General features: G+C 42.2%; 6 protein-coding genes across 6 annotated transcripts; 5 read left to right on the top strand and 1 right to left on the bottom strand.

Annotated features, from left to right (window-relative positions):
• Window positions 1-1,478: 1,478 nt before the first annotated feature.
• Window positions 1,479-6,260, top strand: KY384_000402 (uncharacterized protein; the record flags this gene model as incomplete). Its single annotated transcript, XM_044808938.1, has 2 exons — window positions 1,479-1,708; window positions 1,757-6,260. The coding sequence occupies 2 exons, from the start codon at window positions 1,479-1,481 to the stop codon at window positions 6,258-6,260; spliced, it is 4,734 nt and encodes a 1,577-aa protein (XP_044664925.1).
• Window positions 6,261-6,900: 640 nt separating this feature from the next.
• On the top strand, window positions 6,901-9,154 carry KY384_000401 (uncharacterized protein; the record flags this gene model as incomplete). The annotated part of the gene is made up of 4 exons (XM_044808937.1): window positions 6,901-6,915; window positions 7,279-8,084; window positions 8,136-8,327; window positions 8,377-9,154. The coding sequence occupies 4 exons, from the start codon at window positions 6,901-6,903 to the stop codon at window positions 9,152-9,154; spliced, it is 1,791 nt and encodes a 596-aa protein (XP_044664924.1).
• A 1,533-nt stretch (window positions 9,155-10,687) lies between these two features.
• KY384_000400 (uncharacterized protein) lies at window positions 10,688-14,147 on the top strand (the record flags this gene model as incomplete). Its single annotated transcript, XM_044808936.1, has 5 exons — window positions 10,688-10,978; window positions 11,054-11,243; window positions 11,316-11,661; window positions 11,882-12,457; window positions 12,509-14,147. The coding sequence occupies 5 exons, from the start codon at window positions 10,688-10,690 to the stop codon at window positions 14,145-14,147; spliced, it is 3,042 nt and encodes a 1,013-aa protein (XP_044664923.1).
• A 3,340-nt stretch (window positions 14,148-17,487) lies between these two features.
• KY384_000399 (uncharacterized protein) lies at window positions 17,488-17,904 on the top strand (the record flags this gene model as incomplete). Its single annotated transcript, XM_044808935.1, has 1 exon — window positions 17,488-17,904. One exon carries the CDS (start codon window positions 17,488-17,490, stop codon window positions 17,902-17,904), a length of 417 nt encoding a protein of 138 aa, XP_044664922.1.
• A 733-nt stretch (window positions 17,905-18,637) lies between these two features.
• Window positions 18,638-19,249, top strand: KY384_000398 (uncharacterized protein; the record flags this gene model as incomplete). Its single annotated transcript, XM_044808934.1, has 1 exon — window positions 18,638-19,249. The coding sequence occupies one exon, from the start codon at window positions 18,638-18,640 to the stop codon at window positions 19,247-19,249; it is 612 nt and encodes a 203-aa protein (XP_044664921.1).
• A 2,065-nt stretch (window positions 19,250-21,314) lies between these two features.
• KY384_000397 (uncharacterized protein) lies at window positions 21,315-22,513 on the bottom strand (the record flags this gene model as incomplete). Its single annotated transcript, XM_044808933.1, has 3 exons — window positions 21,315-22,272; window positions 22,321-22,365; window positions 22,413-22,513. 3 exons carry the CDS (start codon window positions 22,511-22,513, stop codon window positions 21,315-21,317), a joined length of 1,104 nt encoding a protein of 367 aa, XP_044664920.1.
• Between the last annotated feature and the right edge of the window lie 229 nt (window positions 22,514-22,742).

Genomic DNA, 22,742 nt, shown 5'->3' with positions numbered 1-22,742 from the left:
GACGGAACTCTGTCATCACGCCATCCTCACAGATAATAGACACAGCTCTGGAGTTATTTACCTTGACGCGTATTACTCGAACGTGATCGACACTGGAAAAGATGTGGAGCTCATCTTGCTGTCTGAAATTGACTCCGAAGTGCTCTCTTTTCGAGAGGCGTATAATGATGGGTACCACGTACGGCAAGACGGGTTTGATCTGTACTTCGTCATGCTGATCCAAAGAAATGAGGATGGGCTAATTGCAAAGAGTACAGAGTTCAGACAGATCCATCAGAAGGCTGTGCACAATTCTTTGGGCGCTCGCCCCGCTTGGTAGGAGATATTGCTTGCTTGAGAAGGCGATGGAAAAGACGATCGCCTTAGACTGGTGGTCTGGGTCTGTCGGAGTAAACGCAGCATGCATTTCGTTACTGTATCGGGTTTGGAGAAGAGATGTTGGGAACAAGGGACTCGTGGTTGAAACGGGTGCGACGGATTGCACAGCCTCTTTAGAATATGTGCTAATGCCTTGATGAAACACCATTCGTCGTTGGTTCCTGATGTCACATACTACGATACACATGGCTAAATGGCTGCTGACAATCCTGTCTCTATCACCGGTAATGCCTCGTCATGGGACAAAATCCGCAAACCCCGGACAGACTTGGACGAATTGCGCATACCGTGAAGATCAATGAAAAGTAGGCGATGCAGACCAAGTGGGATGCTAAGCCCCACTGCTAATCGCTTCATATGATAGGGGATTCGGCTAGAACCAAAGGTCTCGCAGAACAAAGGATTGGAATATGAAACTCTGAATCTACTTGGAGCCAATGAAACAAATCCAAAAGCTTACCAGCTTGCCCGGCCATGCTGGCACCTTATCTGCGTGCATGTGGCGTATGATGTTTCGCACTGCAGACCTACCCACACCTCCTAGAACGCTAACGATGCCGCGCCCCAATCTCAGCCTTGTCACTCCTACAAAGAGTTAGAGGGCGGGGTCACTGATGATTTTGCTTCTCGAAAAGACAAAGGCAGTCTCTAATGTGCTGCTTTCCATTAATCAGAGGGGGTGAGGGCTCTAATATAAGATTCTAACGATCTCGCATCTTACTTTGCACAAGCAATCAATAGCTATCGAGAAAAGCTCGTCTTCTTGGAATCGCAGTTGGTCACTGAGCACTAGGTCTCTAGCCTCATCACCAAAATGAAGCAAACGTCAGTGCAAGCTTCACACACAAGTTCTAACCCAATTGACAAGAACGGTCTTTGTCTCTTGTCCCTCGATGGAGGTGGCGTTCGGGGTCTCTCGAGCCTCCGCATTCTCAAAAGAATAATGGACGAAGTCAATAGACTTCGCAAAGAGCGAGGTCTACGATCGCGTTTGCCATGCGAGATCTTTGACATGATCGGCGGAACATCAACTGGAGGGTACGATACCACCACCATCTGCCACTCTTCTTGCTAAGTCCTTCACTAGTCTCATAGCGATCATGCTGGGTCGACTCAAAATGAACGTTGAAGACTGTCTGAAGGTCTACGAAGATCTTATGGGAACCATATTTGGGACTAAGGCTCACTATTTGCCTATCTCAGCGTCCGCGAATGTCCATGCACGGTACGATCCAAAGCGAGTCAAGCAGGCTATAGAGGAAGTGCTCCGCAAACACGGTCTTCCGGAAGATTGTCCGCTCCATGATGAATTAGATCAGAGATGTAGAGTGTTCGTGCAGATATTAGTGTTATTGGAGCTCTACTGACCCTTCGGTAGCTTTGTGTGTTGCGTCGCCAAGGGCACTACGACGGCTGAGCGAATCCGTAGCTACGACCAGAAGCTACATCGCAACATTTCCGCAACAATCTCGCAAGCTGCTTTGGCCACCTCGGCTGCAACAAGTTACTTTCCACATGTCACGATTGGGCCCAGTGAGTACGTAGATGGGGCTTTGCTCGTGAATAATCCTGTTACAGAGGTAGAGTCAGAGGCACAGGGCCTCTGGGGCTCCGACCAGGCCGAATTGAAATCTCTTGTCAAGTGCTTTCTTTCAATTGGGACTGGCACCCCAGCGAAAAAGGCCGTGGCGGACAACTTATTCAAATTGGCGGGTAGCATGAAGGATATTGTGACAGATACAGAAGCAACAAATCAAAAGTTTCAAGATAGATGGCGGGGGAAGCTGAATGAGAGACGATTGTTCCGCTTCGATGTAGCTCGAGGACTACAGGATATTGACCTGGCCGACTATACGAAGCAGGGTACCATCGTGGAACTTACGGAGGAGTATATGGATGAGGCAGACGCACAGATCAAGCTCCAAGCTTGTACAGAGAACCTTATGGGAAAAGAATGTAAGTGCAACAAGCCATTCCTACGCAACAGATGTTTGAAATGGGAGCAGTGTCTCATGAGCACTGACAATGCGGCCAGTGCAAGGTACTCCCTTACAATTTCGCGAAACAGTCATAGTAAGATTCATGAAAAGATCTTCGCGATTCTTGCTAAGAAGGCACAGTCATACACACTTCGAGAAGTGCAGGGTAGTTATGATCTTAAAGAACTGCGTGAATGCAGAGCTGTGCTTCGCGTTACCAATGTCGAAAAAGATAGAGAGGACTTGAGAGCTAAAAAGGGCACCAGAGTGCCCGGAACTTGCGAGTGGATCATAAAAGATACGCTGTATCAGGAGTGGCAGGGATCAGGTCCTGATGCGCTCTGGATTACAGCAGACCCCGGTCGAGGAAAGACAATGCTTTCGCTATTCATTCTCGAGCATATTGAAAGATCTGTCGGACAATCGATTAACTCTCCTGACTCTACGGTACAAGATCAAGATGAAAAGGAGATTGATCTGTATTACTTCTTCTGCAGTAGCGAGGAGGGCAGTCGCCGAAGCGCTTTGTCGGTTTTCAGGAATCTGATAAGTCAAATTGTCAGTAAACACCAAGATCTCATGAAGCACGTGTTAGATTATCTTAGTAACAATCGACCAATACACCATGTGGACAATCAGCCGGAAAATGGAAGCCGACAGAAATCTAAGAATGAGGAAAAGAAAGATCAGCCTTCTCGAGCCGCAAACATTCAGACTTCAACCGAGCAAAGATTCCCTGCGCAAACCAAATTTGTGAAAAGCCTTCTTCGTTCGGCCGGCAAGCCTGAGAATGACAGCGAGCCGCACATTGAAGCGCAGACGCACAAGCAGTCGGGTGATAGATCGACAAACAAGTCACGTTTCCTGCATAGCATGTTGGGTAAGACTGGCAAAGTGGAACAAGGTAACGATGATTCCGAAGATCAGCAAGAGACACGTCGAGGAAGTGCTTCAGGTAGCTCTGTCGAGACTCCCGAGCGAGATTCACCAAAATCTCGTCAGCTCGAGCTGCTTGATGTCAGTGAACTCTCGTTCATTCTGAGAAAGCTAATCCGAGAGCTGCCGGTTGATAAGGCATATTTCCTCCTGGACGGTGTCGATGAATGTCTTGAAGAAGACCATGAAGTTCTCACATTAACCTTGCTCAAGCTGTGGGATGTTGAGCCTGGAAAATTCAAGATTCTCTTCGTCAGTCGATTCATTGGCGGAATGGGTGCAACACCAACCATCAGGCTGAAAGACACCGAGCAGACGAAAGGTGACATTGAAAAGTTTGTTGCGAGGAGTGTTGAAGAGCTTGGATACGTCAAGGGTCTCGATACAATCCAAGGAGAGGTAGAACAAAAGCTCTCCGACGGTGCAGAAGGAACATTCTTGTGGGTCAGCCTTGTGATACGCGAGCTCAAGAAGAAAAAGACTTGCACGGAAATCCTAGATGCAATCAGGGATGTCCCACCGGGTCTTGATGACATGTACAAAGACATGCTGCGTCACATCGAGCCAAAACACCAACGAAATGTATACCAAATTCTTCGTTGGGTCGTCGCAGCTGTCCGACCTCTCACTTTGCAAGAGCTTTCTGAGGTGATTGGGACCCAGCCATCGGAGTCAGTGTCAGAACAATCTGTGCTCGACAGTGTAACCACAACTGAAGGTCTCTTAAAGGTTTCGGGTAACGAGGTGACACTTATTCATTCCTCAGCCAGAGACTTCCTGGTCAATTTTGACACTAGTAACGTCGAAGCTTTGAAACGAGCCCCTGAAGAGATTGAGGCCCTTCATTGTGAAATCGCTCAGTATTGCTATGAAGTCATTTTGCGAAGCAATCTCAGACGGTCCGAGATCAAAATCAGCGAGCGCCCCGACACAGCAGAGCCTAAAATGCTCAAGTACGCGATCAAATACTGGATGGAACATGTGAAACTTTCTAATTGGGCTGAAGATAATTTCAATCCGAATGATGAATTTTTCCAAAAAGACTCGAAGCTGCGCAAGAATTGGTGGACCGCTCACTTGGAAGATTCACAGAATGACGACCCTAAAAGTTTCAACGTCGCATCTTTCTTACACCTGGCCGCCTATTTTGGAATAGTACCATGGATCAAACCAGCGTTTGATGGCAAAGGCTGGATCTCAAATAAGGCAACGATGCTGATGGAGCTGGATCATTATTGGAGGACACCTCTCCATATCGCAGTAGAGCAAGGTCATGGGCCTGTCGTATCACTTCTGCTTGATCAAGGGGTGAACATCGAAAAACGAGAGGCTAGTCTTTTTGCCACACCGTTACATCTGGCGGCGCGGAATGGCCATAAGAACATCTGCGAGATCTTGCTCGAACACAAAGCAAAAATAAACGCGCGTAATCGTTTCGACTCTACTCCGCTGACAGAAGCAGCTCGAGGAGGCCATATCAACGTTGTCGAACTCCTAGTAAGACGAGGCGCTGACATCAATGGTTCCATAGACAAAACGCGAAAGTCTCTACACCGACAGATATCCAATCTGCCAGGTTATACCGAACGAGCACTTGGACGGATCGAGGCTCTTGAATATGCCGAACGATCAACGCCAATGATTGAAGCGGCTCGCCAGAACCATGCTAAAATTATCAGATATTTGAGTGCAAACGGCGCGAATGTGGAAGCGAAGACCCTGGCAGGATACAACGCTCTACATATTGCGGCCTATCATGGTCAAGTCAAAGCGCTAGATGCATTGGTCGATGTTGGCGCTCTTTTGGAGGCTAAAGATGATCATACTCATACACCGTTGTTCATGGCATCATGGCAAAACCACCCAGATGCTGTGAGGTGGTTACTAGACCATCAGGCCGACAGTGAGGCCGCCACAAGCTGGGGGTTCACCCCTCTCCTTGTTGCATCCGTGAATGGGTACGTGGAGCCAATGAAGATCTTACTCGGTGCCCAGGCGAAGCATGAGGCCAAAGATGAAAATGGATATACCTCTCTGTCTGTTGCGGCTAAGAATGGCAAAGTGGCTGCAGTGCAGCTCTTGATAGATTCTGGCGCTGAAGTCAATACCGAGGATAACGTGGGAAACATACCATTGTCGCGCGCGATACATGAAAACCTCACGGACGAGCATATAGAGGTGATTCAATTGCTTTTGAAACATGGCGCAAAGGTGAACCATGAGGACAAGAACGGTCTCACACCATTGATGAAAGCAGCACAGCTGAGCAACGGAGATGCAGCAAGCGTTTTGCAGCATCTCCTAGAGGCTGGTGCGACTCTTGATGCAACAGACAAGAGAGGACAAACAGCATTTATGCATGGCTTCAAGTGGGGTTCGAACAAAACCCAAGAGTTCTTAATGAGTAAAGGCGCGGTCATCAATGCAAGAGACAATCTGGGCGACGATGCACTGATCATTGCTGCTGGTTTCTCGAATCCCAGCGCTGTTACCTTATTACTCGAGCATGGGGCCGATATCAAAACCCGTAACACCTTAGGTATAACGCCACTGATAAAGGCAGCCAGCTGTGGCTTGTATACCACAGTTGAGCTGTTGCTAGATCGCGGCGCAGACATCGCGGTACTAGACGAAGAAGGCAAATCAGCAATCGATCATGCTGCAGCGAGAGAGCGAGGAAATGTCATGAAGATCTTGAAAGCTAGAGGAGCTAGTCGCGAGAACCTGAGAATCCAAGACCGTGCTTTCGTCGGCCTGTCGACTGTGGAAGTCTACCGGCCTGTGGAAGATTGTAGGATCAGTGAGCGCGAATGGGAGAATCGGGAGTTGAACAGATTAGCGACATCCTCACTCGGTGAGGAGAGTGGCGATCAGAGTGCGAAGGATCAAAGTGCGCGTGAAGAGCCAGCAGATCTCACCGAGAATTCTGGCTTGAGCACGAATGTCGCCAAAGAAGGCGAGTTATAATTATAGGAAAGTCGGGATGAATAACATGCAAGCTGTCGAAAGCCAGACCGAATTCCCAAACTCCTAATCTCAGGTGCTGGGGTGGATTTTGTTGTGTTATTTGCATTGTTCTACACCAAGTTTCAAAGCCTCATTGTCTGCCTCGGACTGAAACCCTTGTTTGAGCGCACAGGCACTCGTCACAGCAAAACCAGAGTCTGAAACTCAGGCAGCACAGACAATACGCAGGAGTCGTGCGACACGCGACATGCAGATAAAAAAAGCGTGTTCGTTCATTCAAATGATAGCTGCGCTTAGTAGTATTCGAGAAGGCCAGAGGACTCGTTAGCACAGCCTGCCTGTACTTACCATTGGGCATAGCCGCGCGAATGCTTCGGCGAGCCTCGACTTGGGAGCCTAGAATCAACTTCGCTGGAAGCGCCAGCATCGACTGGTGAAGTCATTAAACGAGCTGTACAGCGTTACTTTCTTCGACAAAATCAGGTCAACGACAAATTAATCTATTGAGTATCAGAAAAATGGTCTTGAACGCTCATCATTTAGGGCTTGCAAGGCTACTGCTTCCAATATTTCGCGCTCTGCAACCTCTTGAGGGAAATTTGATACCCATCGCGAGGCGCGGATCTCGGGTCCTGAAAGCATGGCAAAGCAGTGTGTGCTTCTATGCAGTACTGACATCCATGGTTCTCGTCGTCAATCTCGGCTTCACTGTGTGGGCCAGTGTATCTTTCCCGACGACGCAGGGTATCACTGTTCTATACGAGGGAAGCTGCTCAACAGTATCTGCCTGGGATACGTGGTTGCATCTGGCTATCAATGTCTTGAGTATCCTTTTGCTCAGTGGTGAGCTTCTACGTCCGAGCGACATGCCACTTCTCAGTATTTTGTCTGGCTCATTGTAGCTCGTACTAAATCTCTCAGGTTCCAGCTATACGATGCAATGCTTGGTTGCACCTACCAGATCTGAGATTGACAAGGCCCACATGAAGGGTTCGTGGTTGGATATTGGGGTCCCCAGTCTACGCAACCTGCGGAGTATCAGTGCAAAGCGAACAGTGGCATGGATAATGCTGGCCCTGAGCTCGATTCCTTTGGCATTGATGTAAGTCTGAACTGGCGCATCGACAGACAAGAATCCAAGCCTGCTGAGGTACTGAACCTTATCTTATTCAGATATAATTCGATGATTTTCAAGGCGATAGCTTCTCATGACTACAATATCTACACTGTTTATGAAGAGTTCCTTGAAGGAACATCAATGAAATTTGACGGCATGGATGATGAAGAACCTTTATCTGACGGCTATGTCACATACTCATCAGAAAAGCAGCTTTTTGAGATGATGCGGGCATCGCCTCAATCGTATCGGCCACTCAGCCCGCAACAATGTATCAATCAATATTCAGAAAAGATTCTATCGAACAAAAAGGATCTTTTGGTCATTGCTACACACAAACAATCAAACATATCCCGCTTCCCACCTGATATAAATGTCCAACTCAATATTTCTGTAGAATCTAATTCAGACGTTCGATATGGCCAAGGTACTGTGGCAGCTGCGAATTGGATGTGTTCTACCTCATTGGACGACTATGTGAAACGCTATGGTTTCCAAACGTGCGATACCAGCCGATTAGATGCTGCTCATTGGAGGCCGTTTGGTTTCGAGGCAAACGGCTGTAAAAGTGAGCACGTGGCAGAGAAGTGTCGACTGGAGTTCAGCTCTACCATTGGAATCATAGTGGTGATTTGCAATAGCATTAAAGCTATTACAATGATACTCACTGTTTCCAAATGTGATAAAAGAACTTTGTGCACGCTAGGGTAAGTGGCGCAAGAGATGCTATCAAGTTCACGTTAGTGACGTACTTTTAGTGACGCTATCACTTCATTCTTGACACTGCCGGACTCCCTGAACGATGAAAAGGGTCTCACAGGCTACCCACAGACCTCTGGTTGCGCAGCTGTCTGTAGCAAAGTGACGAAAAGTGATATCACTAACTACCAAGGCTCGCAATACTGGCTTAGGATGGCAAGCCCTAGGCGTTTCATCATACTTATCATAATGTAAGCATGATTCCTTCTATGAAAAAGTCATTGTATGAACATGAATCAGATGCGTTCCAATGCTGGCTGCGGTCAGTGCTCTTTTCGCACTTAGCCTATCAGGGCTCAAAGCTCGCAATTCGCCGACGGACATATCCTCTCTATGGACACTTGGATTTGGCCAAGTTTCTGCAGATAGTCTGATCCTCTCGAACGAGTTCCTGGAAAACAGTCACTCGAACAGGCTGCTGGGCTTCGTGCTGTTGGCAAACTTGCCGCAAGGAATGCTCAGTATCCTGTATCTTTTGTATAATAGCATCCTGACCTGTATGCTTATGGAGAAAGAGTACCAAAGCTATGCTCGCGAGAGAAAGCCTCTTCGCGTATCTAATCCTGTACAGGGTCAGAAAGCTACCTATTACCTACAACTCCCCTTTCGATACGCTATTCCACTTATCATACTCTCCGGCGTCATGCACTGGCTGATTTCCCAAGCCTTCTTCATTGCCCACATCGTTGCATATGATAGCTTGGGCGAACGAGATCTTTACAGCGATATCATCACTTGTGGATACTCGCCTATTGGAATAATCTTCACCCTCATTCTAGGAGTCCTGATGCTTGCTTGTCTAGCGATCATCAGTTTCCGTAAGATTGAACTAGTAATGCCGGTCGCGAAGAATAGGAGTTTCGCAATAAGAGACGCTTGTCACCGGCTATCAAATGATACCAACGCTGCCAATTTACCTATCATGTGGGGTATCATTCATGATGAGGATGGGGTCGAGCATCATACATTTTCTAGTCTTGATGTCAAACAACCACTAAATGTCCTCATGACTGTCTAACAATTAGATATAAAAGAAAGAACTATGAACGCAGGCTAAGATTTCGGAAGTCGCAGGTCTCTGACTCGAACAGTCCTAATGCAGAAGTGTTTTCAAAACGCGCTCTATCGACCGTCGCGACATCTTTTAGATATCGATTGCGATTCAGGTCTAGATCAAGTACAACAGCCAACGTTGATTGAGTCCGCCGTTCGACTCCCAGGCGTAGATATTATTGCTGTTGTGATCATATCCAGCAGCGAGGTCAAGTACCAACCTTGGATAGCGGACGCTCTGGAACCTGAATGGACCAAGTCAGTGATTTATGCAGTCCACGACTTCGTATCAAGTACCAAACGTGAGAGCCTTCCTGATACAGATACCAATGCCCGTCAGGCTTGTCAGACGAGTCGTCTGTCAAATACACCATTTGGTTCTTTCCTACCACCAAAGATGTTAGCACAGGTGTCCACATCAGATGACCATGGCCTAACCATTGGCGACAACACGCTTCTGTTCGAGGGCGCTGGATATCCGGTATATATTATCTCGAACGGACACCAAGTACCAGAGCTGTGCCGTATTGTTACAGTCTTCCCTTATAATCTATCAGTACAATTATGAGTATTTACTAAGTCAACATGTTTGCAGACCAGCCTGTAGCACGACCCTCCTCAACGTTCAACATAGATCCCGCCTGTACATTCTTTAGACGGCAAAGAATTCGATTATCGCCATTCTCTCTACCATCAGCAGTATACCCAGACATCGTCCTGCGCGACTATCTAGGATCTAAGGAGTAATCGAATATTGACCAATCCTCGAGATATATCAACACAGCAGGGAAAGTCCTTTGAAGGCAGTGAGAGGGAACATAAACAAGACGAGATGCAACGCTCTCAGAGCTAATAATATGAATGATCGTGCTGCTTAACGCAAGCTACAACGATGACCTGGGGACCCGTGACTGGGTTTTTGGCTCAGCGCTTGCAGGTGACAAGCCATGCATTAGCGTGTGTGACCCATTGATCCCCGGCAAATCGGGTCGACGCTTGGTTGGGCGATTCTGTCACTTCAAGCCTCCTGCAGCGCGCTCATTGCTTGTGAATTTCCGAAGATCTGGCCTAGGCCTTGGAAGCCTTACTAACTCCCCGGAAGTGTGGGGGCAAGATAGGGGCCAGACCGAGCCGGAGCGAGAACTCTTTGACCCTACATGACGGCGGCGCCGGTGCCGATCTTGTGGCTTGGGGCCAGATCTCTTTCTCTAGCCTGAGCACGGACCCTTACTTGCAGTCACACACAACATATAGATTAACGCTTCACCCGGGCTTTGTTGGGTGCTTAGCTTCTCTGCGATAGATATGAACAACTGCGCTCATCGAAAGAATATCCACATTTCTCAAGTACATTCTCACAGCCTGTGAATCTTTAAATGTGGTTGAGTATGCATGAAGAAAACAGAATCGGTCCGTTGGTCACGGCTATTCGAATTCTCGTTCAATCGATGCGAAGATCTTGTACCGCTCTTGTTGGACAAGCATTGGTTCACCCATAATGGCTTTAGCAATCGCGCAGGCAGCGCAATTGAAACCTGAACTCAAACTTTCACAAGCACTACATGAGTACGAAACAATACTTTCAGATGAAGAGAGGTTCCGACTCCACTCTCAGGGTCCGCCAGACGCTATGGCTGCCATCAAACTCACAACTTTGATCGACGAGAAATGCAACAGTGACCGCAGACAATGCATGGGACCAAGACTTATTACATTCCTCGAATCGGTTCAGCAATTCAATAATGTAGTTGATGGGTTTGTCAGCTCTCGTCCTGAAGTTGCGGCATTAGTATGGGGAGGGGTCAAGTTGGCTTTACTTGTAGATCTGTCCGTCTGATATAAAGATCGTATCTGACTCTGGCAGGCAGCCAACAATCTTACGACATATTTTGATCAGCTATCGACCCTTCTCATGAACATAGGCCGACAATGCCCGCGTATTCATGAATTGGGTTCCTTGTACCCATCAGTAGGATTGCAAAGAGCTCTCTGTGAGTATTACGTATCTGTTATACGACTTTGTAAGCACATTAAACAGTCTCTTCAGAAATCGGGTAAGTAATACCGCTGATTTTCGCCTCTCCATGGCTTCAGTTTGATGTCAGCAAATGCTTAGGCTATTCTAGTATACTTACAATTGTCGAAGGCCTTGCTAGTGTCATTCAAGACTGAGTTTGGTCCGTACGAAGCGGAAATTGCGATTATCTCTGAAGCGGTCCGAGAAGAAGTGCAACTAGCATCGATGCAGGCCCAGAAATTGGAAAATGAGCTACAAGCTAGAGAGCGATTGAAGAACAGCAACAGCCGCAACGTCATCGTCAAAATAAAGCGTAAGCTCGATCGTACCACTGAGGAAAGTAATAAACGGCACTTGGCAATCGATCACAGACGATATGAGCGAGCGAAGCGGGAGGCCCTGGACTGGCTCTCTCTCTACGATTACCAAAGCACTTACAGGCAGATTCGCAAGGCGTGCATCCCCGGGACGTCACTATGGATATGTGATACACTAGAATTTCGGTCTTGGTTGAATGAAAAGTCTCAAACTCTTTGGTTCACTGGCAGGTGTAAGCTTACTGCGACTTTCGATTATGTGTTGCTGACGACCGACACAGTAGGGTCTGGTAAATCAGTGACAAGGTCTCGTTGCATGTGCACGTCAAGGCAAGATTGCGCTAACAAAATTTCCTAGTGCATGTGTGATCGCTCACTTGATTGAAATTCTAACGCCCAGAAATGTCGTCGCTTTCTTCTTCTGCCGTTTTGACAATCATGAATCTGTGCAAGCAAAAACTATCAATGGAAGTATCGCAAGACAGCTCGTCATGGACTTACCTGCAGCTACATTACAAGATTTCGTGGGCAAAGATACCAATGGGGTAGTCAGCATCAGCGTACTAGAGAGGACTTTGGACCCCAGTCGTCAATACTTCATTGTATTGGATGGGTTGGACGAATGCAAAGAAGTTGAGATCAAAGATGTCACGGAGTTTTTCTATGGTCTCTTGCTTTCACCAGTATTGCGAGTGAAAATATTTTGGTCAAGTCGCCCCAATGCAAATGTTTGGCTGACAGAGAAAAGCCTGGCCCGCCAACGTATCAATTTGGAAAGCATTAAGTACCGTGACATGGTCGCCCACGATATCTGCAAATTCCTCCGCGTGACGCTTGAAGGATACTTAGAAGGGGATACACCGAAGCTGGAAATTAATGATCCGTCTCTCGCCCTCACTATTCGAGATCATCTTGAGCGAAAAGCCCAAGGGATGTAAGGGGTTCATTCTTCCCATGCCAAAACTCACCTAATCTTGATGTGAAGGTTTCTCTGGGTGAAGTATCAACTTCAAACACTGTGCAAGAAGAAATCGGACACCGAGATTCTTGATGCTTTGGACCATCTTCCACGAGATCTTCCACAAACATACGAAAGAATTCTGTCCCAGTATAATGAGCCAGATGATATAGAGATTGGACAGCGAATATTTCGATGGACAGCCATTGCAAAGCGGCCTCTTACAGTCGATGAGCTACAAGAAGCAATCGTAATCCAGCCATTGCAAGAGACTCGGGATTCCCATTCCTGTATCAACAACATGCAAAAGGCGTTAGCGTGCTGCGGTAATCTTGTCTTTGTGGACGAAGAAAAGCAGACCATACATTTCACGCATAGTAGCGTCAGACAGTATCTACTCTCGGACTCGATTGAAGCCTCCCTGAAGGATTACTCCATTGATGTGGAGAAAACTGAATCGGAGGCGGGAGCAATTTGTGTCACCTATCTCAATTTTCCAGAATTTGAGAAGCAAATCGCGCGGCCAGTCAGAAGAAGCATCAATCCTTCAAACATTACATCTACCGTCGTGAGAAATAGCCTCAGTCCCGGGACCACTGCTAACAAAATCGCTCTTCGTTTCCTCAGAGAGGATACCAAATCTAGCAAGTCCGTCCAACGTCTTTTCGAAGAGGCATCAGGGGATACCGAACAGCATCGTCAACAGAGCCTTCTCAGACAATTTGCATTTAAATCCTACGCAGAGCGATTCTGGCTTGATCATACTAAGGAAGATTTCGACTTGTACCCCAAGCTTCTAAGACTTTGGTATAAGTTGATCCAAGAGGCTGGCTGGCGCGATACTTTGTCCGGCGTGCCTTGGACAATTGATGACTGGAATAATCGGACTGACAAGGTTATGCATTGGATTGCGGCAAACAAACATTGCTCGTTAGCAAAACAGATGTTTGCCTCAGAAGGATTACACGAGGAGAATATTGAAATCTTGATCAAAGGAGCTGCATCAAGAGGATTTCTCAGGCTTTTGACGATTACTCTAGACTCAGGACGGGCTTCGCAGCCAAGCTTGGATGCAGCCTTACTATCAGGGGCTGGTGCTGGACATATCGCCATTGTAGAGACACTGCTACAAAAGAAAGCAAATGTCAATGCCATTGCCAAAGATACTTGTGCTAGAAAACTGCTTCCGGCTTTATCTAAAGACGTGCAGCCAGTGAGAGTGCAATTGTTGATCCAAGAACGGGCCAAGATTAATTTCGCCACCAGTTACAAGTGCAGGACAGCAATGCAAGCAGCAAGTAGGCATGGATTCCTTGCAGTCGTAGAGAGACTCCTTGAAGAAAACGCAGATGTCAACGCTACCGCCGGTTATGATGGCAGGACTGCCCTTCAAGCGGCAGCTAGGAGTGGACATCTAGCTGTTCTTGAAAGGCTAATTCAGGCGCAAGCTAATGTCAGTGCAGATGCTGCAGAATGCAACGGGAGGACTGCTCTCCAGGCAGCAGCAGAAGGTGGACATCTGGACGTGGTCGAGACATTGCTTGAAACAGGTGCTGAGGTGAATGCGCCTGCGGCGAGATTTAACGGTGTTACTGCGTTGGAAGCAGCAACAAAGGGCGGGCATTTAGAGATACGCGATCGGCTAGTTAGTGCAGGTGCTACGTAGCTGCTTCCAATGACCATTTTCCTTGAAGGTCTTTAAGACAACGATCAGCGTGAAAGCGTTAATAGATCGCCCGCGACGAGACTGAAAATCGGACATCCCCAGAGTGTTTCTATAATGCTTTGCGTAGAAGCCTTTGGCAGATCTCAATGAGAGTCTTCAATAGGCGAAAGAAGCGACGAGCGATAGTCTTTACTATTTTGCGACACTGAATCGCTTTTTAAAATAGCTAAACTTAATAAAGAACTAACTTTAAAAAAAGTAAAATTAAATATTAAAATTAAGAAGCTTTATTAGCTAAGCTAGCTAAACTAGAATAATAATAATATAAATAAATCTTTATAAAATATAATTAATTAAGCTAAAATAATTAATTAAGATAAAGATATATTTAAATTAATAAAGCTAATAATAAAATTATATAAAACTAAATTTATATAAATTTATATAGAAAATATAATTAAGTTAATTAAATTAATAATAAAAATATTTATATTTATATTTATATAAAAAGTATAATTAAGTTAGCTAAGCTAACTAAGCTTTAAAAATTAATAAAATAATTATAAAAATAAATCTTTATATAGAATATAATTAAGCTAGCTAATTAATTAAAAATAATTTAAATTATAGAAACTTTTATTTATAATAATAAATATATTAATCTTTATAACTATTTTATTTTTAAAATTAAAATTAAAATATTTAAATATAAAAGCTTTTATAAAAGTTTTTTTTAATTATTTAAAATTAATATTAATTTTTTTTAATTAATTTTAAAAAAAGTTTTATTAAAATATTAAATTTAAATATAATAAAATATTTATAAAAGTTTATAATATTTAAAAAGCTTTTAACTTTTATAATATTTTAGAATATTATTTAAATAAAAAGATTTTTAAATTTAATATATTATAATTAATTTTAATATTTTTTAAAATAATAATAAGCTTTAAATATTTAAATAAATATATTTAAATTATATTTTTAATATTTATTTTTATAAGATTTTAAAAAAACTATTTATAAAACTTTTTTTCTTTTAAAATTTATATTATTATTAAAATTTAAATTAAACTTTAAAATAATAAAAACTTAATATAAAATTAATTTTAAAAAAGTAAAATTAAATATTAAAAATAAATAACTTAGCTAATAAGATTAATAATAAAAATAAATCTTTATAGAAAATAACTAAGTTAGCTAAGCTGATAATAGAAATATATAGAAATATTAAATATTTATTTAATAATAAAAATTAATTCTTAACTCTTAAGAAAAATAAAGAAAGTTATAATAAAAAATTAACTTTATTTTAAATAAAAATTATAATATATTAATTTTTTAATTTAATTGTATTTATTAAACTTTTAATATTATTTATATTTATATAATTAAAAAAAATATAATTTAAATTATAATAAATTTTCTTTTATTTATTAAAAGATATTTTTAGAAACTTTATTAATAATTAAAGATTTAAATTATTTAAAAAGAAGTTATAAATTTAATAATAAATAATAAATAATAAATAATAAATAATAAATAATAAATAATAAATAATAAATAATAAATAATAAATAATAAATAATAAATAATAAATAATAAATAATAAATAATAAATAATAAATAATAAATAATAAATAATAAATATTACTTTTATATTAGTTTTTTATAAAAAGATTTTTCTTTATTTAATTATATTCTTAAATTTAATTATATATAAAATATAATAATTATTAATTATTTTTCTTTTTAATTAAAATTAAAACTAAACTTTAATTCTTAATAAAGTTAATATTTCTTATAATATAATTAATAATATTTTATTTAATAGAAAATAGTTTAAATTAAAATAAAAATTAATTTTTATTAATTCTTATAAAATAGTTATCTTAATTAAGACTTCAATAATTTTATTTTTTTTATTCTTTTTTTTAAAAAAAATTATATATAAAATAAAAAAATAATTTATTTATATTATTTTATTATTTATTATATTTAATACTCCTCTTCCTAATATAGAACTATAATATATTATAAAAGTATTATAATTATAATACTTATTTTATATTATATTTATATTTATTATTTATAAATATAAACTTTAGCTTTAAGATTATTTATTTTAAAAGTAAATTATTAAAATCCTTTTATAAAGTTTTATATAAAGTATTTTATTATATTTTATTAATAAAAATAAATTTAATTTAAAAGAATTTTTAATATTATAAATATTTCTAAAAAATAATAATTTATTTATAATTTAATTTTTTATTAAATAAAATAATCTTAAAAATATTTATTTTAATTAAATATAACTTTTTATTTATTATTTAAGATTTTATTTATAGTAACTATTTTATATTATTATTTATTTTTAAGTTTTTATAATATATTTATTAAAGATTTTAATTTATAAAAGTTATAAAATATATATATTATTAATAAGTTTTTTCTTAATAAAAAATAAAGATAAATTATTTAATAATAAAGTTACTTGAAGTTGCTTTTAAGATTTTAAATTATATTAAGCTTATTTGTAGTAAGATCTAATAGATTTAAATTTTAAAACTTAAAATATAACTATATTTAAAGCTTATAAAGTAATTTAAGTAATTTATTTTTTAAAAAACTTAATTTTTACTTTTTTAAGTTTTATAATTAATAAAGTATTTTAAGTATTTAAACTTAAAGTTTTTAAAGTCTTAAAGCTTTTAATTAATAAACCTTTTTATAAATAAGCTAAATATAGGCTTAAAGTTTAAGTTTTTAAATTAAATTTTTTCTTTAGAAAATAATTATTAAAAGTAAAAATATTCTATATATTTATTCTATAGTTATATAAATAAATTAAAATCTTTTATAAATATAAGTTTTTTCTTTAATAAAATATTTAATATATATCTTATTTATTAATATTTTAAAAAATTAGTATACTTAGTATAATAAATAAAAAATAATAATATATATATAGTTATAAAGTCTATATTATTATAAATAATAAGTTAATTTTATTATTTTAATAAATATTAATAAATAAAGGTATTTTTTTAATAATAAATTTTAAGAATAGTTCTCTTAATTTAATTTTTATATTTATATTAAATTAAATATTAATATTAATATTTTTTTTATTTAATTTTTAGTTTAAAAATTATAATTTATAAATACTTTTTTTTAATTTTAATTTTTTTAAATAGTTTCTTTTAACTATGAATCTTTATAAAATATAAAGATTTTAATTAATAATTTCAATTTTTTAAACTAAGGTTTCTAGAATTTAATTATTTTAAAAATTATTATTATAATAAGAATTAACATCCCTAGTACCCCTACCAACATGGTCCTCACCACTACCATCGACGCAACCACAACATTTCCCATCCCTGGTAGCAACCCGCCCCTCAAACTCCAGATCACCGTCGCTATAAAAAGCGGCATGACCGGCGAGCAAGCGCGCAGAGTTCTCGCCAACGCAATCACTGAAATCCAAGGCTACATACCCTTCGAGAGTGGCGACCCGGTCCCCGAATGCGGGAAGAATTTTGTCATCGACGGGACGTACGCGCTGCATTTGGCTCAGGTACCGGGGTCTTTTAAGGCGGCCTTTACGTGGCTTGTGGCCCTGCAGGCTGTGCAAGGGTATCAGACTTATGTTGGGCAGAAAGACCCAGTGTTATTTGGTACGGTCAGAATTTTGGCGGATGGACCGGAGGAGCTGTTTTATGGCATTATGTTGCTAGGCAAAGGGAGATGAGATGGAACTATTCGGGATTTATAGAATAGACACTAATGTCCCGTTTTTGGAACAGTTCGGAACCGTTGCCCGAATGAACTTGCACGACAAGACGACTCTGAACTAGACTAAAACCTTATCGGTTCATGATTCTTGATGGAAAGACTAGTTGGTGAGGTTTTCAGGCTATATCGTGCGTTTTTGCTAGTTTCATTTCTATTTAATAAAGAACTCGAAAATACTAGTTAGACGTCGTATATACGTAGGATCTTATTCTATCGTTTGTCAGGTAGCGAGTGCCAACCCAGGCTGAACACTCGAAATAAGCCACCAACCAGACTAACGCTCGCCCAAACGCCTGTGAATTGAACCTAGTACAGACATGACGGTAGTATAGGACGTTTGAAAACTCCTTAGGATTCTGATTTGTGCGTAAATTTTTTGAGACAGTTTAGCAAACCATGTCAAATGTCTGAAATGTGTAGTCGAAGCCTGAAATGAAAACCAACAAGTCCAGCTTGAGGCGCTAGAATACTGGTCCATTGACTCACGCATGTTCAGAGCGTCTATTCCTGTCACGGCTGCCTTGAGGCTCAAGGATATATGAGAAGGTCAATTAACAGGCTCAACGAGCAAATCTTTCAGGAATCATGAGCCACTCGAGCAACGATTCCGCCATGTATCAAAGAATAATTGTCACTCTCTGTGTCTCAGCGCTCGTCCGCCTCGCATTCAGCGGGCCTCTTCCTATCACATGTCCCACAAGCCATACCGTGCCCAACATCACTTTCCTCGACACAAAAGCCTTGTAAGTATCTCACGAACGACCCAAGCTCCTCCCCTCCCATCAGTCCATTCCCTCTCACACATATACCTACCGCATCAACAACCACCACTGAAATACCTCGACAGCGCGCCCCTACTCATCGATACCGAGACAAACAAACCCTCCTTCCCCATCCCAGGCAGCGATCCGCCCTTGAAACTCATCTTCGACACGGGCAGCCGTACCGTCCTCCCTCAAGCCCAAGCCGACCAGATCCTCGATAGCGCAGCCACAGAGATCCTAGAGACTCACTTTCCCTTCGAGAGCGGCGACCTCGTACCTGAGTGCGCAACAGTCTTCACAGCGGCTGGGGTAGAGGGTTTTTCGCTGTGGATGTGGAAGCGGTCGACTTCTCAGCAGAGGTTTACGTGGAATGTGGCCCTCCAGGCTATCAGGGGCTATAAGGTCTATATTGATGGTGTTGGACGCCGGGAGGCAGATGTTGTGCCGTTGAAGGCTGTGAGAATATACGTAGATGATCCTGCGGCTGGGGATGGGAGTGGGAGGTTTCTGTATGGCTTCATACAATTCTCGGATTGAGAGAGAAAGAACGGAACGGCGAGAGGTCGGGACTGTGATCTAAATGCTCTTTCCATTCTTTGATCCCTTCGATTGGTAGGGTATCTTTTCCTTTCAACTCTAAGCTTAGCGCCTAGAAGCCTTTATAAAGCTACTTCTCCAAAGGTTTATAAGACAGAAAATGGTCACACTCAATGATCTTTCAAAATATCGTAGTCTATGCCTATCAAAGCGAAATTGCGAGGCTTTACTGCAGAGTATAACCCTCTGCTAATGCCTTTCAATAGGCAGGACCTCGTGATTCTGGCATCAGGGACCTGTGGTAGTAATGAGCGGGTCTTATTCAAAAACGAATTCCAGCGTCCGAGGCTATGATCAGCTTACGAGCATCGTTTTCGAACCCTTTTTCAAGTGACACTACCGATGCCAAGTCAAGGGATAGCATGTATGCCAATACATAATCCCAATCTTAATTTCGCTGCTACAATACAGAGCCTGCCAAGCAAAGCACTGAGTACCTAAGGCGAGACACCGCAATCCATCTGCAAATTGTTCTAGCTGCCTGATCTCTTTGCTCAAGCTAGAAAGTCAAGACTCCGTACACGGCCCAGCTACCGACTAGTAGCCAGTAGACTGATCCAGAAACCAACAATTCTCAAGGAAATATGCGCGAGACTTGGCGCGTCTCGTCCCCTGTAGACGTCCATAAACCTTGATTGAATGCCTTTTTCATATCTTTCCGTCGAGAGATACTATAAACAGTACATCTATAAAAAGAAAGCTGGGATACATGATGCCGTTCGGTTCGAGTTGATCCAATGTCTTACTTCGATGAATCATTGCAACAGCATCTGCAGTAGGCAGCAAAGATTGATGAGTCGTTTCTTCTTGGCTTCTATGGACCGACTTTTTTTGAACCCAAGAGGATTGGCTTCCCATAACCCTGTGCGGGAAGGAATTTTTTGTAGTGAATGAGCTGCTCCCTGACTCATTCCCTGCTGGTCTCCAAACCCAATAGAAACGCAACGGTTGAGTCTCCATCTTTATTATTGTTTCGTCTCCACCATGATGAATTGCCATACAAGCTTAGTGTATATCTTGCTCGCCCTCACGGCCTCAGTCGCCAGCCTTCCTGCCCTGACCGCTACAGGCGCAACACCAACTGGCACGACTCTGCTTACCTCAACAAAGTAGGTTCTCTAGATTCTCCAAGCACCTATCACCTTGCCTCCAATCTATAAACGCAATCTCCTTCATTTACCCTCACCCCATTCCTTGCATTCTAGCATCCCTCACGCAATTCTCCTCATCTGACATCCGCTCTTGTCTTCCCAGTCTCTCCGACCGTCCCTACACCTACACATTCCACCCAACCCTACCCTCGCGCCCATCGGCGTTATGGAGCAACAGCGCCCAACTCCTCGACTATCTCCTCGTCGTACGCGTACAAACTGAGCTCCCCACACTGCCCCTACCAAACGGGGAATTCGGGTGGTTCTTTGGTGGGCCTGGTGGGCCCGTAGCGTTTCACGTTTCCGGGGAGGACTTAGTTTGGGGAGATGTAGCGGCGTGTTTGGGGGCGATGAAGAGATTGGTATCGGAGAACAAAGGAGAATTGTGCGCTAAGGGTAGATATTTTGGATGGCACGGAAACGAAAGGGGAGGCGACGTGGTATAATGAAGTCAGTTTGAATGAAGACGACGGGAGTGCGACGGCGACAGAGTGAGATTGGTGAGATCGAGGGAGGGGACGGGGAGATGGAGACTGTGAATTGGACGTTCTTTCTGAGCAGTGTCTGGCAATTGGGTTTCGTGCATAGGTATAATTATCATCGCACTCCGGCGGGGCTACAAGCCTTTAGACAGAGAGTAAATGTAATTTGAGGAGATGACATTTCACTTCGCCACCGTTGCCCATGTGGCATAGATAGCCCTATATGTTTTCTCTGGCACTAGATGAGAGCGAAGCAGCACTATTTGTTTTGCATATCGAGTACCAACAGTGCCTAGACGCTCTCATGTTCATCATTGCCAGGATTAGATGAACTTTAAATCTCTTTCAAATCAGCCGAGGCTAGACTTCTCATCAATACGTCGAATCTGGAAATGTTGTCAAGGTCGGAATGTTCGGCACGACAGGACTCGTACTCAGTATCTCGCTAGGAAAAGTTGAGGAAACGCTTCGATCCATGACCGGGGTAGAATCAAGGTCGACCGTTGGCGGAGGCAATTTCCCTTTCTGAAAACTGATAAAGGCCACTCTCTCCTTATTCCATCTTATGCCTCCAAGAAAGGGTCTGAACCTATCTTGTATAGGCTCCTTGTTCATTATCATGGCCAAGAAATTGAGAGCACTCACAATCATGAACTGCTTGAGAGCCTTCGAGTGTTCATTAGACGCGCCTATCTGGAACGTCACATCTGTAGGGCTGTCATAGAGCCTAATTCCTGGGACGTAGTCTTCGGAGCCCGTTGGACCCAGATGTACGATCGCGTTCATGAGAATGATATAGAACGCGAATGGATTGCACAGAGCAGGGGCTTTGATGTCAGGGTCGAAATCGATCCTGACCCTATCAGTGCTGGGGGCGACATTCGGCGTTGAGGATTTCACAATTGGCCTATAGTCATTTGCGTCCAACTGAAGATTTGAAGAGTTGAGCTCAATGGTAGGGCTCATAAGAATCGATCCGATGCCCATGTCCACATCATCCTGCTGGGGCTGAAAGATTGTTTCTGCATAGTGTGGAGGATCTTGCTCCTCCCAGAAGCCCGCAACGACATCAATGAGTGAACACATGATGTGTTGGACGAGCAATGGAGAGGCTCCGACTATTTGACTCTTGACGACTCTGATTTTGATGCCTCGAGTCGCCTGGCAATCCGCAAGTTTCTCTGAGTCGTTCCAATCTTTGACTGCTTCTTCTGCGAGGCAGGCGGTGACCGCAAGCCAGGCATCGTATCTGCTGAGAGGTTGAGCGTTCTTCTTGTAGTGAGCTACGGTTCCGAAACTGTTGGGTGGGCTTTCGATTGGTATAGAATTGCTATATCATCAGCCGAGTGCGAAAGAGTCCAAAAAAAATAAGACTTACAAGTTTTCTGCGCCTAAGATCGTTGAGCCTCCGTGAATTTGGAGTCTTGAGCTGGTAAGTATATCCAAATAAAAGGAATGATAGTGGCTTACTGTGATACGTGTGTTGTATTGCTTGGCTCGACTGCGTGGAGATCCGCTAGTGCGCCACTTGAACAGGCAAAAAGCCACCACAGTAGTAGTGAGAGCTGCATTATCCCCAAACTATATCAATTGCGATCGTCATGACCGACAGAGACCAAAGTACATATATGGTAGCCTAGAAAGATCTTAGGTACTAGCAAAACCCGAGAGGTCTGCGCGTATAGATGAAAAACACCTTGGCCCAAAAATAGAATGCCATCATCCGCCTCGGCTCCAGGATGGAAGTTTGATTAGATATGTATTAACCGCAAAGCACTAACAACGGAAAGCATAGCAAAC

The sequence above is a fragment of the Bacidia gigantensis genome (genome assembly GCF_019456465.1).
Source record: "Bacidia gigantensis strain McMullin 20006 chromosome Unknown contig_74, whole genome shotgun sequence".
NCBI classification, from domain to species: Eukaryota; Fungi; Ascomycota; class Lecanoromycetes; order Lecanorales; family Ramalinaceae; genus Bacidia; species Bacidia gigantensis.
Note: the sequence above shows the minus strand (reverse complement) of the source record. Positions and strands in the feature narration are given on the sequence as shown.